Source organism: Copadichromis virginalis, linkage group LG14 (genome assembly GCF_057382275.1).
Source record: "Copadichromis virginalis isolate Kocher_CV1m ecotype Utaka linkage group LG14, C_Virginalis_male_GT1.1, whole genome shotgun sequence".
Lineage (NCBI taxonomy): Eukaryota > Metazoa > Chordata > Actinopteri > Cichliformes > Cichlidae > Copadichromis > Copadichromis virginalis.
Window position 1 is genome coordinate 28,015,646 of NC_140631.1, and position 22,392 is coordinate 28,038,037.

The 22,392-nt window shown below is 40.7% G+C and overlaps 1 protein-coding gene across 7 annotated transcripts in view; it reads left to right on the forward strand.

Moving 5' to 3' along the window:
* The window catches only part of LOC146694149 (muscleblind-like protein 1), a 68,183-nt gene that overhangs the window by 16,480 nt on the left and 29,311 nt on the right, over positions 1–22,392 (forward strand). For all 7 annotated transcript variants that reach the window (XM_085430288.1, XM_085430287.1, XM_085430289.1 and 4 more), the window contains exon 2: positions 5,884–6,894. In XM_085430288.1, coding sequence (XP_085286414.1) covers positions 6,721–6,894 — 174 coding nt within the window. In that variant the 5' untranslated portion in view covers positions 5,884–6,720. The remainder of the gene's footprint in view (positions 1–5,883; positions 6,895–22,392) is intronic.

Below are 22,392 nucleotides of genomic sequence, written 5' to 3' on the forward strand. Positions count from 1 at the left end.
AGTGGATAAGTCTCTACTACTACCAATAGCTACTTAACAAATTAATCTTTTTGCTACATGAATATTTTCAGGTTTTTGTAGCCTACCTTGAGTTTTTCATGTGTGAGCAGGCTGTGGTTGCATGCAGATAAAAGCTGCGTGTGGCAAGCAAATTGGATATAGCGTCCAGAAACCATGAGCTGTAACTTTTTATTACCTTCTTGTTCTTTATCTGGATGTGGAAACAATGACCAGAGGACAAAAATGGAAATCTTGACTCAAATATTTGGATAACAGAAAGCCACAAAAACATTGGCTGTTGTCCCCAGAGGCAAATTAGGCTGAGTCGCTCATGGGGTCACAGATTTCTCAATTTTGAGCATTACATGCAGCTTCTCACAGACATAACATGATATTATTTTTGTTGAGTCTTATTTTTGTTCAAAGAAGTTGCCAAATCAGTGTTACCTTTGCAATATTATAAAGGTGTTGCAGATATGTTAGTAAGAGGGTCTTAGTAGTCAGTACTTCCACAGCAGGGGTGTCACTCTGAGCTAAATCAGTGTGTTTTTCCTGGTCAGTTGTCATATGCATGAAATAATGTAGAGTTGGGCCAAATGAATGGCACCGTTTTACCAGACAGATTAACACAAGATCAGATGGCTCTCTTTAAACGAGGAGATACGTGAACCCTGGTGACACTCGGCATTACAGTCTGCTTTGTGCTGACCACATGTCAACAGCTGGGGTTGGCCTGGAATGAGACAGAATATTCAGCCAATATTTTATTCTTTTTAATGAACTCTATGTGTGTGTGTGTGTGTGTGTGTGTGTGTGTGTGTGTGTGTGTGTAGGGGTGCATGTGTCTGTTTGGGGTTTGAAGAAATCGGGGTGTTTTGTGGGAGTGTAACATCCCCAGGTTTCTGCACTCCAACTTATTACTTTGGCTAGTTGATCTGATGGTGTAATAATATCTTCTGCCTCAGGCTATGGGAAATGGCCACATGCATTATTCACACGTGGTAAGATGTTTATTGATGACTTCTTTATTTATATATTTCCTCTGTGCCAGAGTCATTTCTCACATTTGTTACCTCTTAGTTTTAATCCTGCTTTGAGGTGAGAGTCGACTAAGGTGCCTCACTCCCTCCCCCATGTGGAACTGGCACTAATAATGCATGTAAACGTGGAGCCCCATTACATCTATATTATTTTGTCATAGCCGTTTCATTTAGGATATTCCAGAACCCGCAGAAAGCATAACTCTTAACAGAAAACTAGCATGCCATTGCCTTAGGACTCAAGGGTAAGTTTGTCTAATCAAATCCATGTACATTCTCTGTTTGTTTTCTTTTTAACCATGCAGCCTTGCAAATGAGGCATATTCCCTTTTATATGAGCATATGCGAGAGTTCAGTGCAACTGAACTGTGGGGTTATGCTCTGATGTCTCATGTCCTTTGTGCTTAGACCAAATAAAACAAGACTTTTAACCAGGAGACCCAGGATCATCCCCCACGTGGGAATATAGTTTTTGATGCACTTCAGTTATGATTCCATTGTTTTGTGTTACATTGTTTACTTAGGTTACAGAAAAGTACAACTGTTGTCCATTTTCTGGTCATGCTGATCAACACTTTGAAAAATTATAAACATAATATAGTGCATGTGAGACATTTACACTTTTGAAACTACTTTTAATAAATGAAAACAATAAAAAATGTTGAAACTTTGAATTTTTAATGTGGATTTTGAAAAACAAAAATGTTATGTGTCCTTTAAAAATGGTGGTAGGAATGCTGCACAGCTATGGTGGTTAACTCATAGGGTATGATTCTGCAATGGAAATGTTTGCAAGGCTTAGGAACTGTCCTATGAAGAACACTGTCCTGTAGTCTGGCAAATCAAGTTTAAATATGACATCATAGCCACTTGGCTCACAGTTCAAATATAATCAGAGCACATGGGATAGCTGGCACAGGCACATACATGTTATATAATACATGTTTTTGGAGAAACGTATGCTGCTTTGTATGAAAGTGAAGGTTTTGCTCTGCAAAGGTTCAAACTGAAAGCGTCTGTATGGCAGCCATAACACGAGACAGATGACTTCTGTAAATACTAAGGAAAGGTACTTTGGTGCCTACTTTGTCACACTGCTTACCATCGGATGCACTAGTGCATCTTTAATAAGAGGAAAGAAGATAATGGCTTTAGTTCGGAGAATTCGAAGCTGTTCGAGGAAAAAAATGATTACACAAATCGTGTAAATGTTAATTACCGGTGCATTTCCTACTATAACTTGTAGATTTGATGATATGTTTTAGACATACAACAGTTTGTTATTCTCGTGGGTGAGCTATGGATATCATGCTGTTTTATTAGAATCTGCATTAGTTAATACCAAGGTTTAATAGGTTTTGTCACGGGGTGTAAACGGACTCACGCGCAGACCAGGGATCCTTGCAAGGAAGACAGTGAATTTATTTACTTTCCCGGGTCCGGGAAAGATCTGTACACAGAAACTCCGGTTAGAAACAGACTGATTGCTCAACGATACAGCGACGAGTAGCACCGTGCTGCCATCTTAAGTAGGGCTCGGGATTGCGACGATAGGCAGCAGGTGTGGAGATAGCAGGTGCGTGGGCCAGGGGCGGGAGCCCATAATGAGCACCGCCCCGGCAGGAGAGAGAGAGAGAGAGACAGAGCAAAAACAACAAAAACACATGGTGAGGCACAGGGACCATGACAGGTTTAGAGAGTGTGCTATAAATAAATAGCGTGAATACATACATCAGTACAATAAATTTAAGGTTTACCATCAGTTTCAGCATTGCTGTATTGCCAGACTTCAGGATTATCATTAATTAATTTTAATTCAGTCACAGATGCCGAATGCCTTAATAAAGACTTGAGGTACACTGGATCATCTCCACAGCGGGAAGGGGAAATATAAATCTACAGGATGAGCAACTAATCTCAGTGTGACAAGCATTTTCTTCTATTTTAAATGTTTTAGATTCAGCGTTTTAAAATTACAACGGTGGTAATGAGGTAATCTTTTTCAGATGTCCACATTTATATAGCCTGCAAAACAACAAACAAACAAAGACAAACAACAAGTTAAAGTATCATGGATGTGCTTTTTCTAGTTCATCTTCACAATATTTTCGTTTCAGCTCCAGCAGCTACAACGTACCCACGACATTTGCTGCCAAGTCAGTAAGTACCATTTAGTTGGGTCCTTCGATTTTCTGGTTCTTTTTTCCAAAGTCGTTACGAATTCTCTTTCAAGCCTTTGCTTGACCTCGTGATGCTTTGAATTTTAAATCAAGCAGTCAAGATGTGATGGAAGTGCAGACTTTCTGTTTTAATTTAAGGGGTTTAACAAAAGTTTTGCAATAAATGCTTAGGAATTAGAGCCATTTTATACATTTATATCACATATTTAGATGATCAAAAGTAACTGGGCGGACATCATTTTATATCATTTCAAAGAAAATCCTTTGCTGTCAATGAATGTCCAGTCTTGAACCCATGGACATCAGTAATTGCTGTGTTTCCTCTCTGGAGATGCTTTGCAGGCCTTTACTGCACCCACCTTCAGATGCTGCTTGCTTGTGGGTTTCTGCATTTAGTTTTACTTTTAATAATTGAAAAACATGCTCTGATGTACTGAAATCAGGTGACTGATTAGGACACCAAGGAATATATCATGTCTTTGCCTTAAGAAACTCTTGGGTTTCTTGGGAAAACTCTTGGAAAACTCTTGTTAAGGGTTATCCATTTGCACTGTGAAGCACTATCTGACTAGTTTTGCAGCATTTGGCTGAATCTGAGCAGAGAGTATATCCCTGTACACTTCACTGCTCATCCTGCTGCTTTTATCAGCAATCACATGATCTATAAACACTAGTGACTCGATTCCAGTAGCATCCATAACAGTGCCTCCACTGTGTTTGACAGATGTTACAGTATGCTTCAGGTCATAAACCGTTTCTCTCCATCTCTGAGCTTTTCTTCTCCCATCGCTCTGTTAACAGTTAATCTTGATTTCATCTGTCCAAAGAGTTGTTTTTCTTTTTTCGGTGCACGGCTTCCTGTTCCTGAATGTAACCGGTGGTTTTCCTGACTTGTTAGTTGTTGATGCTTAATTTGTACTTCCTGTACTTCTGTCTGCATACAGGAAGTGTTGACTCACATCTTGACATGTGTGTCTTAGAGATTTCAGCATAAATAAAAACAATGTTTGAATATATGTTGATACCAGAAAGGTCAGGAAGAAAGAGTGGGTGATGTAGAAGACTAATTTTGGCGAGCAGTAGTCATCTCTCTATTCACTCTGCTGCCACTTGCACATATCCGCGCTGCCCAAAATATCAGCTTTGGGCTGAAAAAGTAGTTCACGAAGTGACTGGCCCAAATAGGAGCAATCAATGCTTGACCAAGTACTTTCATTTTATTATGCTTTTTCCCTTCCTAAGTCATGTACCTCTTCATTTTTCTTCAAACTGTCATTTTTAACTCTTGGCCACATTGCTAGACTACTGATTAAAAATCTGAAAAAAGTTGGTCCTTGATGCTCCTCTACTGTTAAATATCTGGCATCATTAAGGGTTTTTTTGTGACAGCCCAGTGAGATAAATGCTTTGATTTAATACAACCACCTGAGAGTAAGTTTTAAAGTCATGCTTAAGACTTGATATCTATCCACACAGACTTTGGTGAGTTGATTTGCTTGGTTTTTTTCTGACTTAGTTTTCTTCCTCTACACACTTTAAATGCTAATTTAACCCCACTGAAACTATACCATGTTTTGGAGTTAAAGAGGCGTTACCTAATACCAGGAATACATATTTAGGAATAGAGCCTCTGTGTGAATCACAGGCCACGGTGAGATTGACTGAGAGGTCACTCTAAATAAGGTCATTTTGAAGTTACCAGAGGACTCCTATCGAGTTGGATGCTTTATATAAACATCATACCACTGTTTCATGATAGCACTGTCACAGAAATATTTCATCTCTTAAAGTGTGGGAGACTTAGAAGTGATGTAATCACTGGTGGGATGTCGGTTTTTGGGCACTTCCTGTAAGCTGTTGGAGATTTGAGGGACAGTCATGTTCTTTCAGCAACCACTTTTTCTCAGATGAAATGCTTTAACTATCGCAGAAAAGAGTCTAACAAAAGTAAAACAAAGAAGCACGTCCCAAATATTTCCCTCTTCTGTAGCGACCTTTATCAAGTCATTGCCTCGTTTGTCCTACCCGGCAACCTTCCAGCAGTGACGCTGGGACCGTCTAGCTTGCTGATAGGCTACTTTTAATCTTACTGGGGATGGGCCGATTGTTAAATCACAAATCAATACTTTGATACTTGAGTGCTCGCCATTAGGTGCGTGTAAATACTGGCTGCAGTATTTTAGAGTATAGTTACTTGATTTTTGTTTATTGTGTTTCTTTTTTTTCTTTGTATTGTCTTGTTATTGTTCACTTGTCATTCATTATTTTCTGTTTGTTTACGGCGCTAATTCTAAATGTTAATTAATACTGATGCAGACGAAGATGCATAACATAATTGTCCCTCTTCCACTTTCTGTCTCCCCCCTCTCTCTTCTTCATGGTCGACTTTTGAAATAAATTGTCTGTGCCTGAATGCTTGAGCTTTGCTGAGCTTTCCTGTTAGCAATGTGGTGTTTGATTTTCCAGCTGAGAGCCTGGTAGTGTCTGCGAGAGCTACTGTGGGAGAGCGTGCGCGACAAAATGAATGGGAGGCAAGTTCAAATGAGGCTTTGTGTCTGAATCCAATTGTGTGTGTTTGAGAGGAAGAGTATTAGCCTTGTGTTTGTGAGCATGTATGTGCAATAAGCGCTGTTACCCTGATACTCTTCCCTCCTTCTCCACAGAGAGAAGTGCCTTCATTCGCTGACCCCTGTGGCTGTTTGGCTCCGCTGAAGCCGCCTGTGCCTCTGCGCCTGTCCATGTCTGCTGGAGCTGCCAGCCACACCACGAGCACCAGGACTGCCATGATTGCCAGCCTCGTCCGCTGAGGCTGTCTCCACATCACTGACACCTCCCTCCTCCCCTCCATCCCTTCCTCTGTCTGCCAGCCAGACCTCTCTCCACCCATGCCACTCAGCCCTCCTCTGTGGAAGTCAAACACGCCACCTTTCTCCGCAGACAGAGGCCGATACTGAAGACACAGCGTTTTTATCGGCTCGTTTTAGCAGAAGAAGATTGTCTCTTTGCTCACCCCTCCACCGGCCCCTCTCCCCCTCCTCCTCCTCTCCTGCTTTCTTCTCTCCTCCAGCCATGCATCTTTTCATCATGGGCCAACTCGATCGATAATGTGTTTTGCCATTCATCTCACCTGACAGTTCAGCTGAGGAGCAAGCAAGGCACAGGGAGAACTGGTGTGCATGGTGTGGGTGTTTGAAAGAGAGCGATTACAAAGCAGGTCTCTCTGGCTGTCAGCAGCCTAAGCCCTGGGTGACAGGTGCTGAAGGAGCCCCAAACAAACTCTTAGGATGGGCCACAGGTGGTAGACGACAGCAAGGCCTCTTAGGCTTAAATTCAGAGTCAGACCCTGGGGAGAAAACCTGTAAAGTCTGCCTTTTTCCCATGTCCTTTATTTGTACTTTCTCATCATTTGCCTCAGTGTTATTAGAAACATACAGAAATAGACATAACTGCATTTGCTGGATATCTATTACTCTTAATCGACCCCTCCTTCCTGGTTTAAAATGGCGGTGAATGTGACACCGATCCGGGACACAAAGTGGCTGACACTGGAGGTTTGTCGGGAATTCCAGAGAGGAACTTGTTCACGACCAGACAGTGAGTGCAAGTTCGCCCACCCTGCCAAGAGCTGTCAAGTGGAAAATGGCAGAGTCATTGCCTGTTTTGACTCTCTCAAGGTGAGTATGACAAACACCTGTGATGTTCAATCAGCACTGCCCTGTTTTTTTGTTTTTGTGGAGTTTTTATTTTTATTTTTGAGCTTATGCTGCTGACAAGGGTGGTCTGAGAATTTATCAGTTTGTTTAACTCGTCTACAAAATCGACACAAAATATTATTTTATTGCTGTGCTTCTTATGACTACATTTGGTTATACTTTGGCAATAGAATGTATATAGATCTGCATAAATACTTTTAAAAGTATGTTTGTGTGTCAGGGTAAGCTGAGATGAGGCCATAATCGCATTAACATCTGTGAATCAGACTCAGAGTTTCCTTTGCAGGCACATAACTCTGGTGCAGGACTGTTGGTTGGCACAAAGTTGCAAAGGATTTTGTGTGATCGTCACATCAACGGGCTGCATGGGAAATAGAGAAGTAGGACAGCATACTGTGTAATTCACGTTTGTATGTAAGTCTGTGGGTATATGTCTGTGTGTGTTATTTTGAGGTCATGCAGCACAGTGGGGTGTTCTCAGAAGGCTCTGTAATTTACTGTCTATTTTTGCCCTGGCACTGAGACAACACACTCCCACTATGCAACTCCTCTCTCCGAGACAGGGGAAGAAAAATCAAACGGCAGAGTGGATGGAAAGAGGGAGGAAAATGGACTGAGCTGAGATGTTGTGAAGAAAACACAAATACATATATTAAGGTATAATAAATGGGGCGAGAATTATTTATCCAATGCTTAAAAGAGATTAAAACGCCCTAGGCGCGAGTAAAGTTTTGATTAAAACTTCCAGAAGAAATGACACAGATATTTATGTCGCAGTGTAGCTTGTCACCAAATCTGTTTATAGGCTTTCAACCAATTTTATTTAATACATTTTGCAATAAGCTTAACTGCTTTTGTTGTCAGTGTAAGTGGTACGAAAGGTGGACAGAGGACAAAGGTTTGATTCTGGCGACTGGAGACATTGGAGAGGTTTTGCATCTTGACTCATGAGTGTTAGCTCACGGCAGCTAACCACTGTGGTTGGAGAGTTTTCTGATTTTGAGCCAGTTTTGAGCAGAACTGAATCTAGAGCCATGCTAAGATTAGTGATAATGTTTAATGTGTCTGCTTTACAGCTGCCCCCATCATTGTTTAGCATGTTAGCATACAAATGTTTGCCAGCTAAACACAAAGTTTAGCTGAGACTGATGGGAATGTTAATACTTTTACAAATAGAACAAAATCAGTCTAAACAATGTTCAGTCCAAACTAGAAACATCTGCTTCTTGGTGATTCTGGAGGAAATCACTAAGAAGACACAAAACTTACCCTACCACCATAGTGTTAGCATAGTTAAAGAATAAACACCTCATCCTGACATTATACTCTGTATATTGAAATGCAGATACTCTAGGGGAACAAATGCCAACATAAACATTTTGATATCTCAGATGTTATTAATTTGATAAGGAGATGCTGACGTAATTTAATTCAGGCATTTTTCTTTTGATATAAAGGAGACAAAGTCAGGTGTGAACTTAGTTAAAGAAAAAGAAGAGAAAATAAGACAGTCAAGGAGGTAAATTTTGATAACACACATATGTAGGTGGAACAGCAGTGCAGTGATTAGCACCGTCTCAAAGCAAGAACGTCCTGGGTTTGGTTCTGCCGGTTTGCTGGGTTCTTCCTCTTGCAGTCAAAAAACATGTTAGGTTAAATATGATTCTAAGTGTGACTGTGAGAGCGAATGATTGTTTCTATCCACGCTCTACCCCAATGACAGCTGGGATAGGAATTCAATCGGTTAAGAAAATTGGATGGATGTATTCTTAAATTTGATGCTGCAAAATGTTATAAACACTCATACACATCGAATATGCAGTTCATTTTTTATTTGATCAACATTAACGAGATTGGGTGTAAAGGCTGTCCAATGGCTGAGAGCCAAACATGATGGCTGAGAGGTTTTGCATCGAAAGATCATAAAAGTGAACGTACACGGGATAAACACAAGACAAATGTACAACATGCACACACATGCCTCTAACTGCTTTCTCATTACTTCATATGTTTTATATGTGCTGAATGCAGAGCTATCGGTGAGATACATCTCTATATTTTGGCTCCAGTGGGCACAATCGTTCTGGATCCTAGAGCTCTGTGTACTCTCTTGTGCACGTCTTGTAATTTGTCCCCTATCTGATTGGCAAGCAGGGTGTTATTCTGTGTAACTGGAGACTTGAGCTGAGAGTTAGTCAAGCAGTGCAGGCCTTGGTTTATACCTGGGGATGGATTTCTTGTTAAGCCAGGCACTGTGTTATTACAGTTACGGGCTGTTTGGCTGAAGCTAAGGTGGCTTGTGTGGGTTTAGTTGGTACAGGTAAGGCAAGAATGGATAAGGGGGGCAGCTGGGGCCTTGTATGGATCATGAGAACAGACAGACAGACAGAGCTGGAGAGGGCAAGAGCAGGCGCAGCAGGGAATGCGCAAGGAAGCATAGCACTATGCACACAGCCCTTCCCTGCTCTCAGTGCCAGGGCATTCCACAGTCTACCTCCCTTCCCTGCCTTCATGACAGAATGATAGATCTGCTTTATCTGCAGATGAATTCATAATACATAGCCAGGCATGGAGAAGGGGCAAGGGGATAAGGGAAGGACAGGCAGGAGAATGTGGATAGAAAAATAGGAGTAAAGGGATGGATGGTGCTAAACGTGGCTTCCCACCCCTGGATAATTTTTCACACCACCTGCCCTTCGGTGCTTTTACAATGCAGGCTAGCAAAGGAAAGGAGGACTTGTAGCAGGAGAAATAGAAAGACGCATGGATAGCTTCCTTAATTTTATCTTCTTTATGTATTGAATCAAGTCTTTCTCAGATTCCGTAAATGCACATTTTATTTTCACATCAGAGCCTTGTGAATTCTTACCAGTTGGTCTCTTATGATAATACCTTTATTTATACCTATTTATACCCAAACTTCGTTCAGCCATTCAGCAATGTCACAAAAATAGGTTTTTGTCAGTGGTGAATATGGTGGAAAGTTCCATTTACGGGGCGTATAACAGAGGATGGACTGATAAAAGCAGACAGGAAATGAGGCAGAGGCTCTTTATGATTGGCCAATATTACAGTGAGACTGACCCTCATGGCCTGGACTCAAGTAACGAAGAATACGATGTTTACAAAGACATGAGGAATCTGTCTAGGTACACAGCACAACTTCAAAATGATTTTATTTAGTTTTAATTTGCCATTGGAAGAAGTACTGATAATGTAATGCATTGCTTCTTTACCAGTCTTCAAATGTTTTCAGCCGTCATTCTGTTTAGAGGTTGTCTACGATAATAAATCAAACAGCATCTACCACTTTGTTCAAATACTCAAAACTCTTCTCTAATACGTAGGTCATTTTTTCAAGTTTTTCCAAATGAACCAGACGTGTCTACAACCCGAGTTCTCATTTTTAACAGTGAGTTTCTGTGAGTTGGTGTTCACTTTTGACTTTGCGTGCAGTTGTGTCGTATTGAAAAATTTCTCCGTTCAGCCTGCCAAGCACAGAAGTAGCTTGATGCCATGTCCTGGTGCAGAAATTCCCCTTTAGATGTCATGGCATTGGAGTGACCTTGTATAATCTCTACTCTTAAAATTATTTACATTTAAACAGAAAGAGATGCCAGATCAGGATGTACTCACGTGTGCTAAAGAGTCCGTTTCAGAAGATTTGAACAAACAATGTATTTTTGTAACTGTTTGAGAGAATGGAAAACAGTGGGATATGCTCTTCCTTTTGTCTCCTGCTGAAGGAATTCAACAGCTTGTTGCTATTAGCAGCTGGACAGAAAGCTGGTTTCACTGCAAGTGAATAAAAAGCAAATCTGGGGGCATTTAAGCTGACGAAATACAATAAACTTACCATTGGACTGTGATGGGAAACAGGTGAGAGTGAGCCAAAAAAGCCAAAGGGGTTTCGACTGGCTACTGATGACTGTGCTAAAATTATCTGACAGCGAGTTGACTTCCTCAGCAATTTTTTCTCATTAAAACTTCTTTTTTCTATAAGAAGTTTAGAACCCTTTAAAGCTTGTGTGTGTTGAATAGCTACTTTCAAAGTTACAAAATGATACATTGTTGAAAATGTGTTCTATTCTTAAAAATACATTATTTTAACAGGAAACATGAGGAAGTTTAGTTTTGCTCTTTGGGGAGCGGGAGTTTTTATAATCACAATTTCACTACGAAGATTTTTTTCATCTTGTACGGAATATATTGTTATTCCGTATTAACATGAATTCTAACAAGCCCGCTGAGGATGATCAAATTATTTGTTTCAAAGAAAACAACATTACACAAACACACACACAAACTTCAAAGTCCTCACAGACATATATTAGTAGTTTTTAAAGGAAATTCTGTGATAAGAAGGGAGCATTAAATGTTGTATAAGTAATGCATTTTCTCTGCCCTTCTCTTATTTATGCTGGTGGAACTTGAGGTTTGGCAGAAAAAAAATGTTACATGAAAGATTATGAAGAGAAAAAGTTATATTTATATTGAGTGTATTTGTAATTGTTCCTCACCTTTTCACTGAGTAAACTTCAAGGGCATTGTGTCCTGAATGTGGTGAATAAATGTGAAAAACAGCACAGTGCGTGCTGTCAAGTTGTTCTCTCTTTCTTGCACAATTTAATATTTTTCTTTTTATTATTAATAGTTTTGGTTAAGTAAAAATACTTGCATGTTACACTGAGCTACAAGTATTTTGGTGGCCTACATTCAAGTTGGTCAAACGTATGGTGTAAATATAGTATATCACAATTTTAACAGTCTGTCAGCAATTTTGTTCTGATGTAATGTTGAATAATGGGCTGTTAGAGGATTTATGGTAATTAACCAATCAGGCAGCAGGGGTTTCAATTCTGCCTCTTTGTACAAAGCCAGAAAAAACATCTTATAAAGAATGTGTTTATAGAGGGGCGCTGGTTTGATTTAATTTGACTTGCTCATTGTGTTCAAAACTATAGTTGCCAGAAAGAAAAAGGCAAAAGAAAACTAACATAGACAAAGAGAAAGTTCAGCAATGAAAGATCAAACACTGTTTGAAGTCCTGCAATCCCTTTGTCCCAAGTTTTATGGCCAGTGTGGGGTCTGACTTTTATTAGGTAAGGACATATTTAGATTTGGCAATCCAGGGGATGTTCATTTCACACTCGAGCCAAACCCCAGTGATGTGTCACATAAAGCACCGGAGAACCGGACGGCCTACAGCTGAGCATACAAGTGCCGTTCCTTCCTGGATCTTTTCATTCAGCAGAGCATGAAGTATATTTTCCAAGATGCTGTTTGTCAGACCCAACGCAGCCAAGTTCTTAACTGAAAGTTTGGCCTGTAAATGTGCTGTTATTGTCTGAGCTTAATAAAGTCCTGCCACTGTTTAAGCAAATTAAATGTTCCACGCACACATTTTGCATTCAAGATTATACCAGTGATTCCACGTGTACTTGAGATATGGTGACTGTATTATTGCAATAACACAGAGAATCCCTTGCAATCATCACACCAATGGTGATGTGTGTTATTACCGCCATAAACACCAGAGTGCCTGTTCAAGTGCATTAAGGAAGTGATAGAGTGGCGCAAGCAACAAGTGAGGTTATTACAATATTTTCTTGTAAAAAGCAAAAGCTTCGTAGGCACTGAAAAACCCCCACAGAAGCTCATGTTAAAATTAAAAAAAGGTCAGCTGTTATCAGAGTCGCTGGGATGTGGCTGTAGTCTACAACAAGGTCTTATTTCTGCTGAATCCTTACTTAAAAAAACAGACTTTGATGTACCAACTGGTGGGGACTAAGAGGCACATTCTAATCAAATAAGATGGAGTATTATTATGTTTGTTTAAAGTTGCCCAAAGGACCTTAATAATTCATGCAAGATAGTCAGAGGGAAACCCCCCCCCCCCACTTTTCAGCTTTGGTAAACTCATTATCCTCTGAACCAACAACGCTGATGTATTTGTGTTGTAAAGTGTTTGAATCAATACTGTATGCTTAGTTTGCGATATACAAATATATTTACGCAATGATCACCTGGTGTCCCTGTCGCAGTGATCAGTGTTTAAAAGCTACACTCAACAGTCACACATACATCGCCACATTGCGGAGACACACAAGCCAGCAGCATTGGGAAGGTATAGTGACCTACATAGCTATACTGTATACCTCAAAGTCCTTGAAAACGTTTTCAAAAATGTAAGGGGTGAGCAAGAGCGGGCGAGAGGAAAGCACCGAGAACAGATAACAGCAGAATAGGCTAGGCAATATATATTGAGATCAGAGCCTGGCAGAAAACAGAAGTAGAGCTGTGAGTGTGTGTTAGTGTGTAGTCCACAGAGGGATGCAGTATATTGAATAAGAACTCTTTGAAAAGGAAACGTACTCCGACAGAGTTAATCTGCTCTGTATCTGTATTCTCCTGCCATGCTCTTCGCTCTCATCCTCTCCTCTCATTACCTCTGTTAATCTGTCTCTACTCAACCCATCCTGCCCTCCGTCCCTCTTTCTCCCCTTTCTTCTTCTTCTTTTTTTTTTACCTTACAGGCATCCCAGACACTTTCATTTCCATTTCACACTCAGCGATTTTATCTTTTATCACTTTTCATCATATTTTGGTGAGACATTTGTTTGTCTGGGGCTTTATTAGTTAGACGATGGACAAAATTTAAGCGTCTTTGTAATGTTATCTTTGGCCTTCCGGGGACCAGAGTTATGGTGTAATATTTTTACACAAGTTTTATTCATTTTATATATATTTTTTTAATTAGAGTGCAGTTTTTAGTTCGTTTCCAGGCTGTTTGCTCATTTCACTGTAATTACTTCAGTAGTCTACAATCATTATGCTTTTTTGCATATTTAACATATTTTAGTAAACGAGCTTCTTTTTTTGAGTAATCAGTTGCTGGGCAGTCACAGGTGAGCATTGTTAGCAGATGCTGTGTCCTGGCATTTGGGAGCTCCCATTACACTTTGAAAAATTAAGGAAGTGAAAGCTAGTTAGCCTAGATTGCTAAAATTAGCAGTGATTCCCATTAGACTTTACACTCTGTGGCAAAAACACTTATGTCAAGGGCTGCTTCACTGCAGAAAATTAGAGTGAAATAAATTAGACTGTATTTATTTATTTTTTTACCAAGTAAGTGTGCAGAACAAGTTACATACCAGAGAGTATTTGCTAATTTTCTAGCTGATACATATTTCAGTTTGACCCCAAAGTCCCCTTTTGCTCACTGTGGGATCAGTACTTTTATACTTCTGTTTGTTTCTTATGATTTCTGTAGATCCATTTTTATATTGTCTGGTCTTCCTAAGCAGGATATACTATATATAATCTTTCACACATATTGGCCTAAGAGAGACTTTTATTAGCACATTGCCATGAACTGAGGAGTGAAAACACGCAGCCAGCAGCTATTAACTTTGTCTGGCTATATTCATGAGCAGGTCCTCCCTTGAAACGTCTCCTCTAAATGTCTCTCTGTCCTCAGAGAGGCCACCATTACATCCATCTGTGGATACACTGCATCAGCATAGACGCACGTACGCACACACACACATCCATCTTTAAACATGCTGCATCAGCATGGAGACATGACACAACAACACCAGAGCCAAAATATATACAAGGGCATTCAGGGATAGCCTCCCAGCTCATGGAAACTTCCCTCTTTCACCTTTTGGTACCCTTCATTTTTCAACTTGTGAGCTTTCTGTGCGTATTTCTCTACAAATATGTGTGTCATTCTTGCGTATGCTTACTTCTGCATGTGTTTTCTTAACAAACTGGAGGGCCCTGGACATTTAGAGAGTCTGAAGGTAATATCAGGATATCTGCATGCTGAGTCGTGATGTCCCATTGCTATTGCTGCTCCTGCTGCTAGTGCTGTTGTGGATAGAATATCTAATCAGTTATGGCGCGATCCATTCCTGTTAGCCTGTCTCGACTCCCCCCATCCCCGTCCCCCGTCTCACCAAACTAACTCATCGCCTTTCTCCGCGTGTGCTGATCGCTGTCCCTCCTCCGCCTCCACCTCCTCCCCTTTTTTGACCTCACCTCTCGCTATCTTCGGGCTCCTTTCAAAGCTCTCCATTTGTAATTCTTTCAGGTTAATGTAATAAAACAAACATTTAAATTAGACTGCAGACAAGTAAGGTGTACGGGGGTGGAGGGTGAAGTAAATGGAGAGTGGAAGCAACAGAACATTAATTCACCCCAGGACAGAGAGTCATCTGCCAACTTGTTTTCCTGCTTCTGTCGATTGGCTGCACCGTAATTCTGCCTACCCCCGTCTTTGCTCCATCTCCGCTTCTCTCTATCCGTCACTGACCCCGCACTCTTCATCCGATCGCACCAGTGCGGGCATCGTGCAGTAGCTCTTCTGAAGTGTAATCATTCACTTTCAGGTTCCAACACATAAACACACAAACTGACATGAGCAACAAAGACTTACTCTCGCCTGCAGACACCCACTCACACAATGACACAAGCACACTCGCTGATCTCAGTAAAGCACAAAGGGTCCTGAAAAATAATAAGTATTCACCTCAGGTAGGTGATCACGATAGAGTGGCTTTGGTGCCTGGTTAATGATATTGCAGGCTAGAGCAGGCAGGAAACTGGAGGCTGGGCAAGTCGCACGCTGTTGTGTCATTGGACATTTTGAAGCGATTATGTGTCGTCATGGAAGCCACGGCAGGATAGCTCGCAAATCACAACGCATTGGAACAGAGAAATTAGAATCATGGATGATCAAAGTGGAAACAAAGGCAGACGTGTTGTGCGGGCAGTCTGCAGCACTGCTTCCAATAAGAGGCTGATAGTTGTGGTGTTGTGTGAAACCAAACTGGATTGAAATGAATGTCTCCACACGACAAACTGTTGTGTCTTTGAAAATTGCTTTTCATCTACAGTACTGTGCATTTTCCAGGACAATGAGAAATAGGTGCAGTGATTGAAACAAACTGCTTTTAGCTGCTCCCGGGTCACATGAAACATGTAAAAACACAGATTAAGACATAGTATATAAGGCAAAAACAGAGGTTATACAATTTTAACATGTCAATATTTGGTGTGAACAGTTTTATTCTCCAGTTGTGTAGTAGTTAACACATCCTGAACTCTTTTAGCAAAGCTTTCTCATTTTCCAGGCTTCTTGAAGGACATTCAAAACTCCTCTTTGGATGTTGGCTGCCTCTTATTTCATTCTAGGGTCAAGATGATCCCACAGTGCTTCAATAATGTTGAGGTTCTGGGGAGGCCAATCCGTAACTCATAGTGTTCCGTTATATGTTTTTCTATCAAGGTTTGCAAACATGCATGCATGGCATTATGTTTGGGATCATTGTCATTATTAACATTTTACTTCTAAACAGCTGGTGTTAACATCGAGCCCATACTGCATACTGTTGCTCTCTTATTGTTACGCTTAGGGAGTATAGACTCATTTGATTACAGGATGAAAACAAAACAGTGTCTTGGCTAATTAGGCTAATTGCTAAAAACTTCAAAGCCTCGCTGAAAGACAAGAAATGTATTTGTGTAAGCAAACCTCAGATCCTAACAATCAGTGTTGATATCAAAAAAATAACTTATAAAAACAACATATGCATTACTCATTAAAAAGGTATTTTTTGATTGTTATTCATATTATTATTATCTTCACAAACATTTGACAAAAAAACCCTAATGGTTAACATCCTTAATGTGAAGACATATTAAATTAGAAATGGTTAAGCCTGATATTTTGAAGGGATTTACTGACCAGCTACGCTTGGTGACTACTCTTAGCAGAACCAAACCTTAGCTGCGCTCTCTGTACAACCTTCAGTTCTGAAATACAACAACGACTTTTAAACACATTTACATTAAACAGCATAGATATTAATTAGGGTTTTATTTTTTCACCTTCTGAAAAGGCCAACTAAGCAACACATTTGACAAATAACTATAAGAACTGAATGGCAAAATACAAGAGGTATGAAAAACTGCCTCTAAAGTTTCCTAACTCCCGAGCATCCTAAAAAAAATGTTTGCAGATATCCAGTTTCTTAGCCATGAAGTCCAGCCGGATTAATGCAAGTAAGAAAAAATAGTTACAGCAGCTGCATGCGCATTTTGCTGAACATGTTAAACATACTTCTGTGCTAGATTTGTAATTTGTTTAAGTGCTACGATCATGTATTCCTGCCAAATGACCTCCATTCCCAATGGAGCGCAGTAAACAAGATTCAGCTGAGTGTGATTACTGTCTTTGGCATCTGTCATTGGCGTATTTGTCGTTTTGTTTTTTGGGGTTTTTTTGCCTCGCATTTATAAACATGCATTCATGAATTTACTCATTGCCCTCATCACTCCTTCCTTTAATTAGAAAATAATCAGAGTTGGATGAGAGCTTCATTAAATCTCATCCTTGAGAGCCGTCAGCCACAAACACAGGAGTGGGATATTCATCACACTTGTGAAAAGAACTCGGATTCCTCCCCTCACTTTGTTTTCTTTGCTCGGAGATAGAGTGTTGGTTGGGAGGACAGCGTCAGCAGACTTAGAGGAGTGACCAAGCAATCAAGTCAGAGAAACAAAGGGTTTTAATGGAAGGGAATGAAGAGGGTGGGAGGGAAGTACAGAAAGTGAAAGAGTAGGGAAAAGAGGAGGAGAAAATGTGTGAGAGAGAGAGAGATCGTTAGAGAAGTGCTAATTAACAGAAACCACACTGTTTATCGGCACTTTGTCGCCATGCAGTATTGATCCTTCATGACCATTATGGAGCGGATGTTTGGCTGCTTTCAGCACGGCTCTTCTCTCCTTTTCTTCCTACAAAGACTACCTGTAAAACCCACCCGGAAACATGCAACTCATGCAAACCTGAGCAAATGAACACATGAAATGAAATAAAACAAGTAAACAGTGACAAATAGAACAAGGTGAGATGACGCAATGAGACGGTGTCATTTGCAGAAAATGTCTGCATCACCAGTTGCATCATCGTGACATAAAAGACACCGAGAGTGTAATCCCTGCAGAGACACAGATGAGGCACGAGGGTGGCGTCAGAAAGGAAAAGAGACTGTGTAGCAACGAAATAAAGTGAAAGACAATGAAAGAGTGATGGACAGAAATCAAATTATGTCACATGCACAATGATGGACAGGTCGAGAAAAGGGAAGTGCAGGAAGATGGTGTGTAGATGGAAGGAAAGTAATAACAGAGAAAGGGAGTGCGGAAGTGAACGGGAGTGGTGCCAGCCAGCTCTTCGGCATGTGCAATATTGAAGAATGTCTGTAATATCCCTTTATTGTTATAGTGCATGTTGCAGGGCTTGCTGTTAGACATTGTGATTCTTCAGGAGGCTTTAACTGGATTACATCGGTATCAGGCTCAGCCATCAGAAGGGCTACAGCAGCTGTGTTGTGTTGGGTCTGCCGACAGCTTGCTGTCTGTCACCGCAGTGTCTACCACCGCAGCTTCCCTGCTGGTATTTTAAGTCTAGACTGGACTACATGTCCTCACAAATATTTGATCTGAATGACATCTAGAGTGCAGTCAGATCCTTATTTTCTCAAGCAAGCTTTTTCATGTAAGCTCCTCTATAAATTCTGTTCAGTTTTAGAATTTGTTCATACTTTTTTCTTTCTAATTGGCTTTGTGGATGGACAACATTACGTGTTGCGACTACAGCGGGATACAATACGTGGCAGTGGCAGCTCTGACAAGATGAGTCCATTGTGAGAGAGGCTTAGAGAAGGTGATCACCCTGTCCAGCGTTTCCCCGCTCTTTGCTGAAGTGGTACAAGCCGACTTTGATCAATGTGGATCGATGTGGATGAGTGTGCAGCCGGAAGGCGCTATGTGAAGACGGAGGGGGGTGATGGCCCTTTGCTCTGCTGTGCACAGTGTGTGAGGGAGAGAATTAAGACACATTGTGTCATGCTTTTCTACATGATATATCACCCCAACAGAATACATCCTTAACCCGTGACTCCATCTCAGTCTTTGTTTCTATTCTTTCTGTCCGTCTTTTACTTTTGCTCCCTTTTGGCTCTTTACAGGAAAAAGACACTCTGTGCTGAATGCTCCTTTCCTGTAGAGAAGACAAGATTCTGAGGGGGGGAAAGACGCCTATCTATCTGTTTTTTTTAAACAATTCTTACTTTTGTTCTGAGTGCTCTTGGGTAGTGCACATGGGAAACGGGTAACTTCATCATGAAACCATCATGGAAATAGAAGAATCTTGCACTGAATAGCTAATTCCTTTTTACTGTTGTGCTTATTTTCTTTTTCTTTTCCCCCAACAATGCCAAAACTCATCATGTATCCCAAAGGCTTCAGTTTAAGCATTTCCAGCTCTGCAGTTGTTGATGATACAAAGGATTACATGCTGTATTACTGTTGTTTCCTTTGTACTTCCCTTCTATTATTAATATAATCTTTGGAGAAAAGCATTTGGCTACGCTCCTCGAGTGTGTGTGCTTTAAGAATGCCTGTGCATCATTTTGTGTGTGCTTGCAGTGGGTGTATCATCACTCCGTGGAGTAATGAATGCTAATCCTCTCTTATCTGCTTTAACCTCAAGGCAATGACACTAGCTGATGATGCCAGTACAGTGACACCCTTTGTTGAAGGAGTATGTGTGAGCGTGAATGAAGATGTGCCACACATGGATGTAAGAAGAGATGTCTCTACTAGCATTTGACAACTTGCCCTCAGTTTTTCACACTCTGAAGCTTTAGGTTGTGGTCTTTTGATTATCTGCCATGTCCCCCATGACTCATCAGAAGAGCTGAATAAAACATTCCAGCCAGCTGACTTTACTGCATCTGATCTTGACTCATAAAAAAAGAACAGTCATTTGATATTAAGGCCTTCTTCAGGTCATTATGCAGAGAAGGCATCGAACTGTTTTTCTTGCTCTCCAGCGACCAGGTCAAATGCAGTTTTCACTGGCTGAGAGCAGCGCTCTCTGTTGCCCGTCTCCTGTTGCCAACAGCATCTTTTGTTTTCACGTCGGAGCCACTTTATGTAGCTGCTAAAGATCACAGCACAAACCAAAGGCAGCTGCCATTCTTTGTCAGCAAGCATCTTTTGTTCATTTACAAGGACAACTCCATCTTTTTCGCCCCGCCTTGAAATAGAGTCATAAGCAAACAATTAAAAAACAAAACAAAAACTCTTTAGCCCACCTCTTAATGAACACTTAATGACAATAAGTGTAAAGCAATTTAAGCAGAGTGAAAATTGATGGAGAGCAAGATATGAAAAGAGGGGGAAGGTTTAGATGAAGAAAATCCAAAAAAAGAACAGAGGTCTGTCCCCAGCAGCCAGTGACGCCCATACAGTATAACTGCAGAACGAGCGTTACAACGATGGGCAGGAAATAATTAGGTCTAAAAGCTGTTGAATCCTGTCTGCCTGTTCAACAGTCTTCCATTAAGCCTGTTTTAATGGGTCTGCTCTTTGCCTGCCTTTTTGACAGAGTGAATGGGAGATAAAACTGAATTAGACTAAACTTTAAAGATTGTGAATAGGGAACGCTCAGACAGAGAGTGAAGGAGAGATAAAGGCCGAGAGAAAAAGATGAATGGATAGAGGATGGAGGAAGAGGGTTAATTGAAAGAGGAATAGAGAAGAAGGGCCAGATCTCAGGGGCTGTGGGGTGGTCTCTCTCGCCTCTCTCTGCATTGCTGTCTATATGTGTGTATATGTGTTTGAAAATGTGTGTATTTGTCTGTCTGAGGGGAGATAGCGTTGTAGACTAAATGAGAACAAAGCTAATTAGGGACTTTGCCTTACCCAACTCTACAATGACGTTCCCGCTGGAGCCAAGATAACACTTCCCACCTATAATGCAGCCGAGAGGGTCAGACGCCACAGAGACTTTTTTTTATTTGAACGTTTTCATCCCGCATTTTAAAGCAGATTCTATAAGCAAGTAGGGCTGTGCGATATGACCAAAATCTCATATCCCGATATTAAGACATATATCGTCCGATAACGATATAAATCACAAAAATGTAACATTTTCTGTAAATTCTGTGAATCTCGGGCAGCTCGTCTTGCGGGAAGTGTTTCCAGCTGGGCGTCGAGTGTTTTAACCGATGCATGAAATTATACATTTTTAGACATAGATTGTAACGGCCGCCATTTTCTTTGTGAGTATTTATTACACAGCGTGCTGCGGGGGAAAGCCTGTTCTGTTTGAGTCTAAGGTTTACTTTTTAGCACCTGACGGCTCTTTTTTGCTTCTTATCCGCAAATACTCTAGATCAGGGGTCCCCAATCTCAGTCCACGAGGGCTGGTGTCCCTGCAGGTTTTAGATGTGTCCTTGATGCATCACAGCTGATTTAAATGGATAAATTACCTTTTCAACGTGTCTTGAAGTTCTCCAGAGGCCCGGTAATGAACTAATCATGTGATTCAGGTGTGTTGACCCAGGGTGAGATCTAAAACCTGCATGCACACCGGCCCTCGTGGACTGAGATTGGGGACCCCTGCTCTAGATCTTTCACGTGATTCTGTGTATTTTGAAAAGTCTCAACAGGATCTTGAGCTTTATTGTGAAAGGTTTATGTGGAAATAACAACAACGCATAAAAACAAGCGCTTGTCTGTAGTGTGGTTATATTAAATATAAGAGAAAGAGAGAACTTTAAGAAATTAATATAGCCACTACAGTGACCATCAAAATAATGAAAAAATATAGCCGTAAACAGTTTATTTTGCGATACCACGAAACAAACGATAGCGTAAAATGAAACGATAGACGTTTTCATATCGTCATCTGATATATATGGTTATATCGAACAGCCCTATAAGCAAGTGAAAAATAAAATGAAGAAGTCTGAGCTGTGTGACTTTAGTAAAGGAGCATAGTGAGCAAAGATGAAAAAAGGCTCTGCTGCTGACTTGGTCACTTTGACGTTTCATTTAATCCTTTTTTTTATTTCTTGGGTGCTAATGCTGACTTTTTTAAACCATGCTGGTGTTCACTTTCAGACCGGTCAGCAGCAAATACAGAAGGTATGCCTTATCCTCATTTGCCCGGCCTCAAGGGAGTCTAATGATTACATGGTATACACTCTCTGAACCAATTCCAGTGCACTCCTTTAGTTGTCGGGTGGCCCACTGTGAAATAAGTCAGTACTGGTGGTAAAATAGCAATGCCACTGTAATTCCTCAGACATTTCTGTCCACTTCATGTGATTTCAGCAAGTACCTGTTTCTTGATCATCTGTTTGGAGGCTTTCATTCATTTCCTCACAGCAAAATGGAAAGAATTTCAAAATCTGTCCTGCATGGGATCTGGGTTTTTTTTCACGATTAAATCCAGACAATCTTAACAAAAAAATCCTACCAAATTCTAATTCTAGGCTTTTATCATTATTTTTTGATATTTTGATTGATGTGATTTAGCCAGTGTATTCAGAGCAAATAAAAGAAGCACTGGGATTTGTGAGCTCTCTCTGTATCTTA